Consider the following 16,210-nt stretch of genomic DNA (forward strand, 5'->3'; position numbering starts at 1 on the left):
ATCCACATCACACACATGGCTATGGGATTTAAAAAGAAGACAGTAGTACTGGGCCAGATATAGTATCCACATCACACACATGGCTATGGGATTTAAAAAAGAAGACAGTAGTACTGGGTCAGATATAGTATCCACATCACACACATGGCTATGGGATTTAAAAAAGAAGACAGTAGTACTGGGCCAGATATAGTATCCACATCACACACATGGCTATGGGATTTAAAAAAGAAGACAGTAGTACTGGGCCAGATATAGTATCCACATCACACACATGGCTATGGGATTTAAAAAAGAAGACAGTAGTACTGGGCCAGATATAGTATCCACATCACACACATGGCTATGGGATTTAAAAAAGAAGACAGTAGTACTGGGTCAGATATAGTATCCACATCACACACATGGCTATGGGATTTAAAAAAGAAGACAGTAGTACTGGGTCAGATATAGTATCCACATCACACACATGGCTATGGGATTTAAAAAAGAAGACAGTAGTACTGGGTCAGATATAGTATCCACATCACACACATGGCTATGGGATTTAAAAAAGAAGACAGTAGTACTGGGTCAGATATAGTATCCACATCACACACATGGCTATGGGATTTAAAAAAGAAGACAGTAGTACTGGGCCAGATATAGTATCCACATCACACACATGGCTATGGGATTTAAAAAAGAAGACAGTAGTACTGGGTCAGATATAGTATCCACATCACACACATGGCTATGGGATTTAAAAAAGAAGACAGTAGTACTGGGTCAGATATAGTATCCACATCACACACATGGCTATGGGATTTAAAAAAGAAGACAGTAGTACTGGGCCAGATATAGTATCCACATCACACACATGGCTATGGGATTTAAAAAAGAAGACAGTAGTACTGGGTCAGATATAGTATCCACATCACACACATGGCTATGGGATTTAAAAGAAGACAGTAGTACTGGGTCAGATATAGTATCCACATCACACACATGGCTATGGGATTTAAAAAGAAGACAGTAGTACTGGGTCAGATATAGTTTCCACATCACACACATGGCTATGGGATTTAAAAAGAAGACAGTAGTACTGGGCCAGATATAGTATCCACATCACACACATGGCTATGGGATTTAAAAGAAGACAGTAGTACTGGGTCAGATATAGTATCCACATCACACACATGGCTATGGGATTTAAAAAAGAAGACAGTAGTACTGGGTCAGATATAGTATCCACATCACACACATGGCTATGGGATTTAAAAAGAAGACAGTAGTACTGGGTCAGATATAGTATCCACATCACACACATGGCTATGGGATTTAAAAAAGAAGACAGTAGTACTGGGTCAGATATAGTATCCACATCACACACATGGCTATGGGATTTAAAAAAGAAGACAGTAGTACTGGGTCAGATATAGTATCCACATCACACACATGGCTATGGGATTTAAAAAAGAAGACAGTAGTACTGGGTCAGATATAGTATCCACATCACACACATGGCTATGGGATTTAAAAAAGAAGACAGTAGTACTGGGTCAGATATAGTATCCACATCACACACATGGCTATGGGATTTAAAAAAGAAGACAGTAGTACTGGGTCAGATATAGTATCCACATCACACACATGGCTATGGGATTTAAAAAAGAAGACAGTAGTACTGGGTCAGATATAGTATCCACATCACACACATGGCTATGGGATTTAAAAAAGAAGACAGTAGTACTGGGTCAGATATAGTATCCACATCACACACATGGCTATGGGATTTAAAAAAGAAGACAGTAGTACTGGGTCAGATATAGTATCCACATCACACACATGGCTATGGGATTTAAAAAAGAAGACAGTAGTACTGGGTCAGATATAGTATCCACATCACACACATGGCTATGGGATTTAAAAAGAAGACAGTAGTACTGGGTCAGATATAGTATCCACATCACACACATGGCTATGGGATTTAAAAAAGAAGACAGTAGTACTGGGTCAGATATAGTATCCACATCACACACATGGCTATGGGATTTAAAAAAGAAGACAGTAGTACTGGGTCAGATATAGTATCCACATCACACACATGGCTATGGGATTTAAAAAGAAGACAGTAGTACTGGGTCAGATATAGTATCCACATCACACACATGGCTATGGGATTTAAAAAAGAAGACAGTAGTACTGGGTCAGATATAGTATCCACATCACACACATGGCTATGGGATTTAAAAAAGAAGACAGTAGTACTGGGTCAGATATAGTATCCACATCACACACATGGCTATGGGATTTAAAAAAGAAGACAGTAGTACTGGGTCAGATATAGTATCCACATCACACACATGGCTATGGGATTTAAAAAGAAGACAGTAGTACTGGGTCAGATATAGTATCCACATCACACACATGGCTATGGGATTTAAAAAAGAAGACAGTAGTACTGGGTCAGATATAGTATCCACATCACACACATGGCTATGGGATTTAAAAAAGAAGACAGTAGTACTGGGTCAGATATAGTATCCACATCACACACATGGCTATGGGATTTAAAAAGAAGACAGTAGTACTGGGTCAGATATAGTATCCACATCACACACATGGCTATGGGATTTAAAAAGAAGACAGTAGTACTGGGTCAGATATAGTATCCACATCACACACATGGCTATGGGATTTAAAAAAGAAGACAGTAGTACTGGGTCAGATATAGTATCCACATCACACACATGGCTATGGGATTTAAAAAAGAAGACAGTAGTACTGGGTCAGATATAGTATCCACATCACACACATGGCTATGGGATTTAAAAAAGAAGACAGTAGTACTGGGTCAGATATAGTATCCACATCACACACATGGCTATGGGATTTAAAAAAGAAGACAGTAGTACTGGGTCAGATATAGTATCCACATCACACACATGGCTATGGGATTTAAAAAAGAAGACAGTAGTACTGGGTCAGATATAGTATCCACATCACACACATGGCTATGGGATTTAAAAAAGAAGACAGTAGTACTGGGTCAGATATAGTATCCACATCACACACATGGCTATGGGATTTAAAAAAGAAGACAGTAGTACTGGGTCAGATATAGTATCCACATCACACACATGGCTATGGGATTTAAAAAAGAAGACAGTAGTACTGGGTCAGATATAGTATCCACATCACACACATGGCTATGGGATTTAAAAAAGAAGACAGTAGTACTGGGTCAGATATAGTATCCACATCACACACATGGCTATGGGATTTAAAAAAGAAGACAGTAGTACTGGGTCAGATATAGTATCCACATCACACACATGGCTATGGGATTTAAAAAAGAAGACAGTAGTACTGGGTCAGATATAGTATCCACATCACACACATGGCTATGGGATTTAAAAAAGAAGACAGTAGTACTGGGTCAGATATAGTATCCACATCACACACATGGCTATGGGATTTAAAAAAGAAGACAGTAGTACTGGGCCAGATATAGTATCCACATCACACACATGGCTATGGGATTTAAAAAAGAAGACAGTAGTACTGGGTCAGATATAGTATCCACATCACACACATGGCTATGGGATTTAAAAAAGAAGACAGTAGTACTGGGTCAGATATAGTTTCCACATCACACACATGGCTATGGGATTTAAAAAAGAAGACAGTAGTACTGGGTCAGATATAGTATCCACATCACACACATGGCTATGGGATTTAAAAAAGAAGACAGTAGTACTGGGTCAGATATACTATCCACATCACACACATGGCTATGGGATTTAAAAAAGAAGACAGTAGTACTGGGTCAGATATAGTATCCACATCACACACATGGCTATGGGATTTAAAAAAGAAGACAGTAGTACTGGGTCAGATATAGTATCCACATCACACACATGGCTATGGGATTTAAAAAAGAAGACAGTAGTACTGGGTCAGATATAGTATCCACATCACACACATGGCTATGGGATTTAAAAAAGAAGACAGTAGTACTGGGTCAGATATAGTATCCACATCACACACATGGCTATGGGATTTAAAAAAGAAGACAGTAGTACTGGGTCAGATATAGTATCCACATCACACACATGGCTATGGGATTTAAAAAGAAGACAGTAGTACTGGGTCAGATATAGTATCCACATCACACACATGGCTATGGGATTTAAAAAAGAAGACAGTAGTACTGGGTCAGATATAGTATCCACATCACACACATGGCTATGGGATTTAAAAAGAAGACAGTAGTACTGGGTCAGATATAGTATCCACATCACACACATGGCTATGGGATTTAAAAAAGAAGACAGTAGTACTGGGTCAGATATAGTATCCACATCACACACATGGCTATGGGATTTAAAAAAGAAGACAGTAGTACTGGGTCAGATATAGTATCCACATCACACACATGGCTATGGGATTTAAAAAAGAAGACAGTAGTACTGGGTCAGATATAGTATCCACATCACACACATGGCTATGGGATTTAAAAAAGAAGACAGTAGTACTGGGTCAGATATAGTATCCACATCACACACATGGCTATGGGATTTAAAAAAGAAGACAGTAGTACTGGGTCAGATATAGTATCCACATCACACACATGGCTATGGGATTTAAAAAAGAAGACAGTAGTACTGGGTCAGATATAGTATCCACATCACACACATGGCTATGGGATTTAAAAAAGAAGACAGTAGTACTGGGTCAGATATAGTATCCACATCACACACATGGCTATGGGATTTAAAAAGAAGACAGTAGTACTGGGTCAGATATAGTATCCACATCACACACATGGCTATGGGATTTAAAAAGAAGACAGTAGTACTGGGTCAGATATAGTATCCACATCACACACATGGCTATGGGATTTAAAAAAGAAGACAGTAGTACTGGGTCAGATATAGTATCCACATCACACACATGGCTATGGGATTTAAAAAGAAGACAGTAGTACTGGGTCAGATATAGTATCCACATCACACACATGGCTATGGGATTTAAAAAAGAAGACAGTAGTACTGGGTCAGATATAGTATCCACATCACACACATGGCTATGGGATTTAAAAAAGAAGACAGTAGTACTGGGTCAGATATAGTATCCACATCACACACATGGCTATGGGATTTAAAAAAGAAGACAGTAGTACTGGGTCAGATATAGTATCCACATCACACACATGGCTATGGGATTTAAAAAAGAAGACAGTAGTACTGGGTCAGATATAGTATCCACATCACACACATGGCTATGGGATTTAAAAGAAGACAGTAGTACTGGGTCAGATATAGTATCCACATCACACACATGGCTATGGGATTTAAAAAAGAAGACAGTAGTACTGGGTCAGATATAGTATCCACATCACACACATGGCTATGGGATTTAAAAGAAGACAGTAGTACTGGGTCAGATATAGTATCCACATCACACACATGGCTATGGGATTTAAAAGAAGACAGTAGTACTGGGTCAGATATAGTATCCACATCACACACATGGCTATGGGATTTAAAAGAAGACAGTAGTACTGGGTCAGATATAGTATCCACATCACACACATGGCTATGGGATTTAAAAAAGAAGACAGTAGTACTGGGTCAGATATAGTATCCACATCACACACATGGCTATGGGATTTAAAAAAGAAGACAGTAGTACTGGGCCAGATATAGTATCCACATCACACACATGGCTATGGGATTTAAAAAGAAGACAGTAGTACTGGGTCAGATATAGTATCCACATCACACACATGGCTATGGGATTTAAAAAAGAAGACAGTAGTACTGGGTCAGATATAGTATCCACATCACACACATGGCTATGGGATTTAAAAAAGAAGACAGTAGTACTGGGTCAGATATAGTATCCACATCACACACATGGCTATGGGATTTAAAAAAGAAGACAGTAGTACTGGGTCAGATATAGTATCCACATCACACACATGGCTATGGGATTTAAAAAAGAAGACAGTAGTACTGGGTCAGATATAGTATCCACATCACACACATGGCTATGGGATTTAAAAAAGAAGACAGTAGTACTGGGTCAGATATAGTATCCACATCACACACATGGCTATGGGATTTAAAAAAGAAGACAGTAGTACTGGGCCAGATATAGTATCCACATCACACACATGGCTATGGGATTTAAAAAAGAAGACAGTAGTACTGGGTCAGATATAGTTTCCATTTATATTTCAGTTTGCATCTCAATATGACACTTTAAATAAACTCAGCAAAAAAAAAGCAACTTCCCCTTTTTCAGGACCCTTTATCTCTTTCAAAGATCATTCGTAAAAATCTTAGACAAAGCAATATTGTTAATAATGTATATAATAGTTGTTTAATAGACATTTGTTATGATGTATATGACATTCTAACAACAATTTGACCACCCCTGGGTTATGATGATGTATATGACATTCTAACAACAATTTGACCACCCCTGGGTTATGATGATGTATATGACATTCTAACAACAATTTGACCACCCCTGGGTTATGATGTATATGACATTCTAACAACAATTTGACCACCCCTGGGTTATGATGTATATGACATTCTAACAACAATTTGACCACCCCTGGGTTATGATGTATATGACATTCTAACAACAATTTGAACCAACCCTGGGTTATGATGTATATGACATTCTAACAACAATTTGACCACCCCTGGGTTATTATGTATATGACATGACAAGATACACTGGTTACTTTAGGCATCTTTGTTAATGACATGTTTATAATCCAAAAGTATGTTTTTAGAGAGGAGGGAAATACTGTTTATGTTAAACTGTAGAGAACAAGAACCTGTGGTGAATCAGGGAGAGAGAGAGAGGCAGAGAGAGAGAGAGAGAGAGAGAGAGAGAGAGAGAGAGAGAGAGAGAGAGAGAGAGAGAGAGAGAGAGGCAGAGAGAGAGGCAGAGAGAGAGAGAGAGGCAGAGAGAGAGAGAGAGATCAGCGAGTCCCCGATTTCTTAAATACTACACAGAAGGTTGGTTCTGACAAACGCATTTCAAAGTTTAAATCACATACTATCACGTGGATTTGTTTTGTTGAAATGATGTGGAAACAGAGTTAATTCAATCAGTGGGAGGCTTGTAAATGACCCCAGGAAAGTAAAACAAAGAAGTCTTCATTGAGACAATGATGAAACAGCAATCCGTGGGAGAGTTGTGGTGGATATTTCATTTATTTTTATTTATTTTTATTTATTTTTTATTTCACCTTTATTTAACCAGGTAGGCTAGTTGAGAACACCTTTATTTAACCAGGTAGGCTAGTTGAGAACACCTTTATTTAACCAGGTAGGCTAGTTGAGAACACCTTTATTTAACCAGGTAGGCTAGTTGAGAACACCTTTATTTAACCAGGTAGGCTAGTTGAGAACACCTTTATTTAACCAGGTAGGCTAGTTGAGAACACCTTTATTTAACCAGGTAGGCTAGTTGAGAACACCTTTATTTAACCAGGTAGGCTAGTTGAGAACACCTTTATTTAACCAGGTAGGCTAGTTGAGAACACCTTTATTTAACCAGGTAGGCTAGTTGAGAACACCTTTATTTAACCAGGTAGGCTAGTTGAGAACACCTTTATTTAACCAGGTAGGCTAGTTGAGAACACCTTTATTTAACCAGGTAGGCTAGTTGAGAACACCTTTATTTAACCAGGTAGGCTAGTTGAGAACAAGTTCTCATTTGCAACTGCGACCTGGCCAAGATAAAGCATAGCAGTGTGAGCATACAACAGAGTTACACATGGAGTAAACAATTAACAAGTCAATAACACAGTAGAAAACAAAGGGGGGGGTCTATATACAATGTGTGCAAAAGGCATGAGGAGGTAGGCAAATAATTACAATTTTGCAGATTAACGCTGGAGTGATAAAAGATCAGATGGTCATGTACAGGTAGAGATATTGGTGTGCAAAAGAGCAGAAAAGTAAATAAATAAAAACAGTATGGGGATGAGGTAGGTGAAAAGGGTGGGCTATTTACCAATAGACTATGTACAGCTGCAGCGATCGGTTAGCTGCTCAGATAGCTGATGTTTGAAGTTGGTGAGGGAGATAAAAGTCTCCAACTTCAGCGATTTTTGCAATTCGTTCCAGTCACAGGCAGCAGAGTACTGGAACGAAAGGCGGCCAAATGAGGTGTTGGCTTTAGGGATGATCAGTGAGATACACCTGCTGGAGCGCGTGCTACGGATGGGTGTTGCCATCGTGACCAGTGAGCTGAGATAAGGCGGAGCTTTACCTAGCATAGACTTGTAGATGACCTGGAGCCAGTGGGTCTGGCGACGAATATGTAGCGAGGGCCAGCCGACTAGAGCATACAAGTCGCAGTGGTGGGTGGTATAAGGTGCTTTAGTGACAAAACGGATGGCACTGTGATAGACTGCATCCAGTTTGCTGAGTAGAGTGTTGGAAGCCATTTTGTAGATGACATCACCGAAGTCGAGGATCGGTAGGATAGTCAGTTTTACTAGGGTAAGCTTGGCGGCTTGAGTGAAGGAGGCTTTGTTGCGGAATAGAAAGCCGACTCTTGATTTGATTTTCGATTGGAGATGTTTGATATGAGTCTGGAAGGAGAGTTTGCAGTCTAGCCAGACACCTAGGTACTTATAGACGTCCACATATTCTAGGTCGGAACCATCCAGGGTGGTGATGCTAGTCGGGCATGCAGGTGCAGGCAGCGACCGGTTGAAAAGCATGCATTTGGTTTTACTAGCGTTTAAGAGCAGTTGGAGGCCACGGAAGGAGTGTTGTATGGCATTGAAGCTTGTTTGGAGGTTAGATAGCACAGTGTCCAAAGACGGGCCGAAAGTATATAGAATGGTGTCGTCTGCGTAGAGGTGGATCAGGGAATCGCCCGCAGCAAGAGCAACATCATTGATATACACAGAGAAAAGAGTTGGCCCGAGAATTGAACCCTGTGGCACCCCCATAGAGACTGCCAGAGGACCGGACAGCATGCCCTCCGATTTGACACACTGAACTCTGTCTGCAAAGTAATTGGTGAACCAGGCAAGGCAGTCATCCGAAAAACCGAGGCTACTGAGTCTGCCGATAAGAATATGGTGATTGACAGAGTCGAAAGCCTTGGCAAGGTCGATGAAGACGGCTGCACAGTACTGTCTTTTATCGATGGCGGTTATGATGTCGTTTAGTACCTTGAGTGTGGCTGAGGTGCACCCATGACCGGCTCGGAAACCAGATTGCACAGCGGAGAAGGTACGGTGGGATTCGAGATGGTCAGTGACCTGTTTGTTGACTTGGCTTTCGAAGACCTTAGATAGGCAGGGCAGGATGGATATAGGTCTGTAACAGTTTGGGTCCAGGGTGTCTCCCCCTTTCCAATCCTTGGGGATCTCAGACGAGATGAAAGAGAGGTTGAAGAGGCTGGTAATAGGGGTTGCGACAATGGTGGCAGATAGTTTCAGAAATAGAGGGTCCAGATTGTCAAGCCCAGCTGATTTGTACGGGTCCAGGTTTTGCAGCTCTTTCAGAACATCTGCTATCTGGATTTGGGTAAAGGAGAACCTGGAGAGGCTTGGGCGAGGAGCTGCGGGGGGGGCGGAGCTGTTGGCCGAGGTTGAAGTAGCCAGGCGGAAGGCATGGCCAGCCGTTGAGAAATGCTTATTGAAGTTTTCGATAATCATGGATTTATCAGTGGTGACCGTGTTACCTAGCCTCAGTGCAGTGGGCAGCTGGGAGGAGGTGCTCTTGTTCTCCATGGACTTCACAGTGTCCCAGAACTTTTTGGAGTTGGAGCTACAGGATGCAAACTTCTGCCTGAAGAAGCTGGCCTTAGCTTTCCTGACTGACTGCGTGTATTGGTTCCGGACTTCCCTGAACAGTTGCATATCACGGGGACTATTCGATGCTATTGCAGTCCGCCACAGGATGTTTTTGTGCTGGTCGAGGGCAGTCAGGTCTGGGGTGAACCAAGGGCTGTATCTGTTCTTAGTTCTGCATTTTTTGAACGGAGCATGCTTATCTAAAATGGTGAGGAAGTTACTTTTAAAGAATGACCAGGCATCCTCAACTGACGGGATGAGGTCAATGTCCTTCCAGGATACCCGGGCCAGGTCGATTAGAAAGGCCTGCTCACAGAAGTGTTTTAGGGAGCGTTTGACAGTGATGAGGGGTGGTCGTTTGACTGCGGCTCCGTAGCGGATACAGGCAATGAGGCAGTGATCGCTGAGATCCTGGTTGAAGACAGCGGAGGTGTATTTGGAGGGCCAGTTGGTCAGGATGACGTCTATGAGGGTGCCCTTGTTTACAGAGTTAGGGTTGTACCTGGTGGGTTCCTTGATGATTTGTGTGAGATTGAGGGCATCTAGCTTAGATTGTAGGACTGGCGGGGTGTTAAGCATATCCCAGTTTAGGTCACCTAACAGAACAAACTCTGAAGCTAGATGGGGGGCGATCAATTCACAAATGGTGTCCAGGGCACAGCTGGGAGCTGAGGGGGGTCGGTAGCAGGCGGCAACCGTGAGAGACTTATTTCTGGAGAGAGTAATTTTCAAAATTAGTAGTTCGAACTGTTTGGGTATGGACCTGGAAAGTATGACATTACTTTGCAGGCTATCTCTGCAGTAAACTGCAACTCCTCCCCCTTTGGCAGTTCTATCTTGACGGAAGATGTTATAGTTGGGTATGGAAATCTCTGAATTTTTGGTGGCCTTCCTGAGCCAGGATTCAGACACAGCAAGGACATCAGGGTTAGCAGAGTGTGCTAAAGCAGTGAGTAAGACAAACTTAGGGAGGAGGCTTCTGATGTTGACATGCATGAAACCAAGGCTTTTTCGAACACAGAAGTCAACAAATGAGGGTGCCTGGGGACATGCAGGGCCTGGGTTTACCTCCACATCACCCGCGGAACAGAGAAGGAGTAGTATGAGGGTGCGGCTAAAGGCTATCAAAACTGGTCGCCTAGAGCGTTGGGGACAGAGAATAAGAGGAGCAGGTTTCTGGGCATGGTAGAATATATTCAGGGCATAATGCGCAGACAGGGGTATGGTGGGGTGCGGGTACAGCGGAGGTAAGCCCAGGCACTGGGTGATGATGAGAGAGGTTGTATCTCTGGACATGCTGGTAGTAATGGGTGAGGTCACCGCATGTGTGGGAGGTGGGACAAAGGAGTTATCAGGGGTATGAAGAGTGGAACTAGGGGCTCCATTGTGAACTAAAACAATGATAACTAACCTGAACAACAGTATACAAGGCATATTGACATTTGAGAGAGACATACAGCGAGGCATACAGTAATCACAGGTGTTGAATTGGGAAAGCTAGCTAAAACAGTAGGTGAGACAACAGCTAATCAGCTAGCACAACAACAGCAGGTAAAATGGCGTAGACTAGGCAACGGGGCCAACAGATAAAACAAACAAGCAGAATGGAGTACCGTGATTTATGGACAGTCCAGCGTGCATCAGCTATGTAGCCAAGAGATCAGTGTCCAGGGGGCAGCGGTGGATGGGGAAGGGAAGCTGGACTGGCGAGTGTTATCCAGGTTAAAAAAAACGAACAATGACTAAATAGCTTGTAGCTAGTTAGCTGGTTAGCTTCTGGAGGTTCTTGAGTGTGTTCTAAAAATAAATAAAAAATAATAGCGATTCCGTATCACATTGGGTGAGGCAGGTTTCCGGAAGGTATAAACAAATTAAAAGTCAAAAGAGATAGAAAGTAAATATGGGTCCGGTGGGCGTTTGGGACGCGGCGATTCAGGCGGTTAGCAGGCCTGTGCTAACAAGCTTTGACTTGGCTGGAGTCCAAGTCAAACCAAGATTCTTTATTTCTGAGCTCAGAGAGAATAACAGAGTTACACAGCGCAGTGTAGACAGTCTGAATTGCTGAAGCATTGGGTGATGAGCACATATCTTTATAGTTTCCTGTTCCTGGGAGGGACTTTATTCATACAAGGACGCAGGTGCAGCTGGTTTGCAACGCAGGACGTTACTCCCAGGAATAGGAGATTATAATAGGACAGTTTAACAAGGTTAGTCACATACTCAGATATGTGGACACATACAATTAACATTTTACATTACAGTCAGTGATATATTTCATTTCATTAAATCATCAGTGGGACAATGCAAATGTCAACAATGGAGCAAATGCATCACATCCAAATATCACTTGATTATCTGACCATTTAAACACAAGGAATCTGATCTACTCTTTATTCAAACTGACACACTCCATATTCAATTCATGTTTTCTCCCCTGTGTGGACTCTCACATGTCTTTTAAGTGACTGTGATGAGTAATATGTCTTCCCACACTCTGAGCATTTGTAAGGCTTCTCCCCTGTGTGTATTCGCTCATGAGCCATCAGGCTTCCTAACTCGCTAAATCTCTTTCCACACTGGGAGCAACGGTAAGGCTTCTCCCCTGTGTGTATTCTCTCATGTTTTTTCTGATTACTTAAGTGGGTAAAACGCTTTCCACACTTGGAGCAGTGGTACGGCTTTTCTCCTGTATGCATTCTCTCGTGTATTTTCAGGCTCCATAATGTTGTAAAACTCTTTCCACACTGGGAGCAGTGGTACGGCTTTTCTCCTGTATGTATTCTCTCGTGAATTTTCAGTGTCCCTATCGTTGTAAAACTCTTTCCACACCGGGAGCAATGGTAAGGCTTCTCACCTTTGTGTAATCTCTCAGGTCGTTTCAGGTCCCTTAACTGGTTACAACCTGTTCCAAACTGGGGACAGTGGTAAGGCTTCTCCCATGTGTGTATTCTCCCATGCTGCTTCAGGTGTCCTTTCTGGTTAAAACTCTTTCCACACTGAGAGCAGTGGTAAGGCTTCTCCCCTGTGTGTATTCTCTCGTGTGTTTTCAGGTTACATAACAGGGTAAAACTCTTTCCACACTGGGAGCAGAGGTAAGGCTTCTCCCCTGTGTGTATTCTCTCATGTTGTTTCAGGTCCCTTAACCCGTTACAACCCATTCCACACTGGGAGCAGTGGTAAGGCTTCTCCCCTGTGTGTATTTTCTCATGTTGGTTCAGGTGTCCTTTCTGGTTAAAACTCTTTCCACACTGGGAGCACTGGTGTCGTCTTGCTGGTTTGGACATACCTGGCTCTGGTTCCTCCGAGTCTGGTCTCTCTCCTGCCAAAAACAGATTGCTTATTTAAATAGACCTGAATGAAACCTCCACATGATAAAATAGGAAAATCCTAATCAGATCCCTCAATAACCTATAGCCAGTATTAACAATCTTGTTGTGATTTTAAAACAAATTATGTTGTAGAGCTTCCTGGTAATTACTGATAATATGTTTACATTACTTATTTGATTAATTCTGTTTTTACAAGTCAGAACACACAAAAAACGAAACAGTTCTAGGACACTGAAGACACAGACGTCACTGGATTCCAATCGAGCAGGTGGTTCTGAATAAAAAAAAAATCAGAGTTGTAAGACTAGTTGTATGTACAGAATGCGACCTACACACTTCCTTGAACCTAAAATAAGTAAAGAAGTAATTTTATGTGAAAATCCAAAACATGTATTTACGTCGAAGGGTTTCGACACGCTATTTAAATGGCCCAATTCATTTAGACGTTAACACATTTTCAACACTTTGACTGTCACTGAGGTCATGACATTTTGGGTAAAGTAAAAAAAATAAGGTGAAATATTTGGGGGAAATGTCCTAAGACTGTTAGTAACTATATACAGTACATCTATATATATAGCCACATTATAAAGTCTGAAAGGGCTTGGTCAGTCACATGTCATGAATTCGCTATGACATCATCATATGTTCCTAAGACTGATAGTAACTATATATAGCACATCTGATAGTAACTCTATATAGCACATCTGATAGTAACTCTATATAGCACATCTGATAGTAACTCTATATAGCACATCTGATAGTAACTCTATATAGCACATCTGATAGTAACTCTATATAGCACATCTGATAGTAACTCTATATAGCACATCTGATAGTAACTCTATATAGCACATCTGATAGTAACTCTATATAGCACATCTGATAGTAACTCTATATAGCACATCTGATAGTAACTATATATAGCACATCTGATAGTAACTATATATAGCACATCTGATAGTAACTCTATATAGCACATCTGATAGTAACTATATATAGCACATCTGATAGTAACTATATATAGCACATCTGATAGTAACTCTACTGAACTAAAATATAAACGCAACATGTAAAGTAGAGGTCGACCGATTATGATTTTTCAACGCAGGTACCGATTATTGGAGGACCCCAAAAAATGTCAATACCGATTATCGGCCAATTAATCGGTATTGACATTTTATATTTGTAACAATTACAACAATACTGAATGAACACTTATTTTAACTTAATATAATACATAAATAAAATCAATTTAGTCTCAAATAAATAATGAAACATGTTCAATTTGGTTTAAATAATGCAAAAACACAGTGTTGGAGAAGAAAGTAAAAGTGCAATATTTGCCATGTGAGAAAGCTAACGTTTAAGTTCCTTGCTCAGAACATGAGAACATATGAAAGCTGGTGGTTCCTTTTTACATGAGTCTTCAATATTCCCAGTTGAGAAGTTTTAGGTTGTAGTTATTATAGGAATTATAGGAATATTTCTCTCTATACCGTTTGTATTTCATATACCTTTGATTATTGGATGTTCTTATAGGCACTATAATATTGCCGGCCTAATCTCAGGAGTTGATGGGCTTGAAGTCATAAACAGCGCTGTGCTTCAAGCATTGCGAAGAGCTGCTGGCAAACGCAGAAAAGTGCTGTTTGAATGAATGCTTACGAGCCTGCTGCTGCCTACCACCACTCAGTCAGACAAAGAAATGGTCTTTACACAGTTCGCAATGAGCCAGGCGGCCCAAACTGCTGCATATACCCTGACGTGAATGCGATTTTGTTAAATCATCACCCGTTTGGCGAAGTAGGCTGTGATTCGATGATAAATTACCAGGCACCACATTGATTATATGCAACGCAGTACAACTATGTGTAGTTAACTAGTGATTATGTTAATATTGATATTCTAGATTCTGGAAACTTCTCCTTTAAAGCATCGTTGAGAAATAATGAATTGAAGTTGGAACATCTAACATTTGTAGACTAGCGGTTAATAAGAATGTTGGGCCAGTAAACAAAATTTCTACGGTTCGAATCCCCACGACGGCAAGTAGTAAAAATCCTCCATTAAGACTCCATAATGTGTCATCATTAGATGCTACAGTCCTCATTTAAGACTCCATAATGTTTCATCATTAGATGCTACAGGCCTCCTTTAAGACTCCATAATGTTTCATCATTAGATGCTACAGTCCTCCTTTAAGACTCCATAATGTTTCATCATTAGATGCTACAGGCCTCCTTTAAGACTCCATAATGTTTCATCATTAGATGCTACAGTCCTCCTTTAAGACTCCATAATGTTTCATCATTAGATGCTACAGTCCTCCTTTAAGACTCCATAATGTTTCATCATTAGATGCTACAGTCCTCATTTAAGACCCCATAATGTTTCATCATTAGATGCTACAGTCCTCCTTTAAGACTCCATAATGTTTCATCATTAGATGCTACAGGCCTCCTTTAAGACTCCATAATGTTTCATCTGTAGATGCTACAGTCCTCCTTTAAGACTCCATAATATTTGAAGAATCTAGGTATAGTGTACTGTAGCTATTATATATAGATAGAAATGCTTTTCATTTAATCATATTTCATGGCTTTTAGAAAAATCTTACGGAGCTTGTTTTAAATATATATATTTGCAATTTTTAACAAGTTCTGTAGATCAGATGTTATTTTTTTTATTTAACCAGGTAGGCAAGTTGAGAACAAGTTCTCATTTACAACTGAGACCTGGCCAAGATAAAGCAAAGCAAGGCAGTTCGGCACATACAACAACACAGAGTTACACATGGAGTAAACAAACATACAGTCAATAATACAGTAGAAAAACAAGTCTATATACAATGTGTGCAAATGAGGTGAGATTAGGGAGGTAAGGCAATAAATAGGCAATGCTGGCGAAGGACATACAGTATAGCAATTAAACACTGGAATGGTAGATGTGCTGCAGATGAATGTGCAAAGTAGAAATACTGGGGTGCAAAGGAGCAAGATAAATAAAATCAATACAGTAGGGGATGAGGTAGTTGTTTGGGCTATTTACA

The 16,210-nt window shown here is 40.7% G+C and overlaps 1 protein-coding gene across 1 annotated transcript; it reads right to left on the minus strand.

The window, feature by feature from the left end:
* Positions 1-11,814: 11,814 nt before the first annotated feature.
* On the minus strand, positions 11,815-13,164 carry LOC109876559 (zinc finger protein 135-like). Its single transcript, XM_020468966.2, has one exon. It carries the CDS (start codon positions 13,111-13,113, stop codon positions 12,250-12,252), a length of 864 nt encoding a protein of 287 aa, XP_020324555.1. The 5' UTR covers positions 13,114-13,164; the 3' UTR covers positions 11,815-12,249.
* Between the last annotated feature and the right edge of the window lie 3,046 nt (positions 13,165-16,210).

Source organism: Oncorhynchus kisutch, unplaced genomic scaffold (genome assembly GCF_002021735.2).
Source record: "Oncorhynchus kisutch isolate 150728-3 unplaced genomic scaffold, Okis_V2 Okis01b-Okis20b_hom, whole genome shotgun sequence".
Taxonomy (NCBI): domain Eukaryota; kingdom Metazoa; phylum Chordata; class Actinopteri; order Salmoniformes; family Salmonidae; genus Oncorhynchus; species Oncorhynchus kisutch.

Coding starts and splice junctions, on each gene's coding strand:
- LOC109876559 (XM_020468966.2), bottom strand. CDS start 13,113: ATGTCCAAACCAGCAAGACGACACCAGTGCTCCCAGTGTGGAAAGAGT.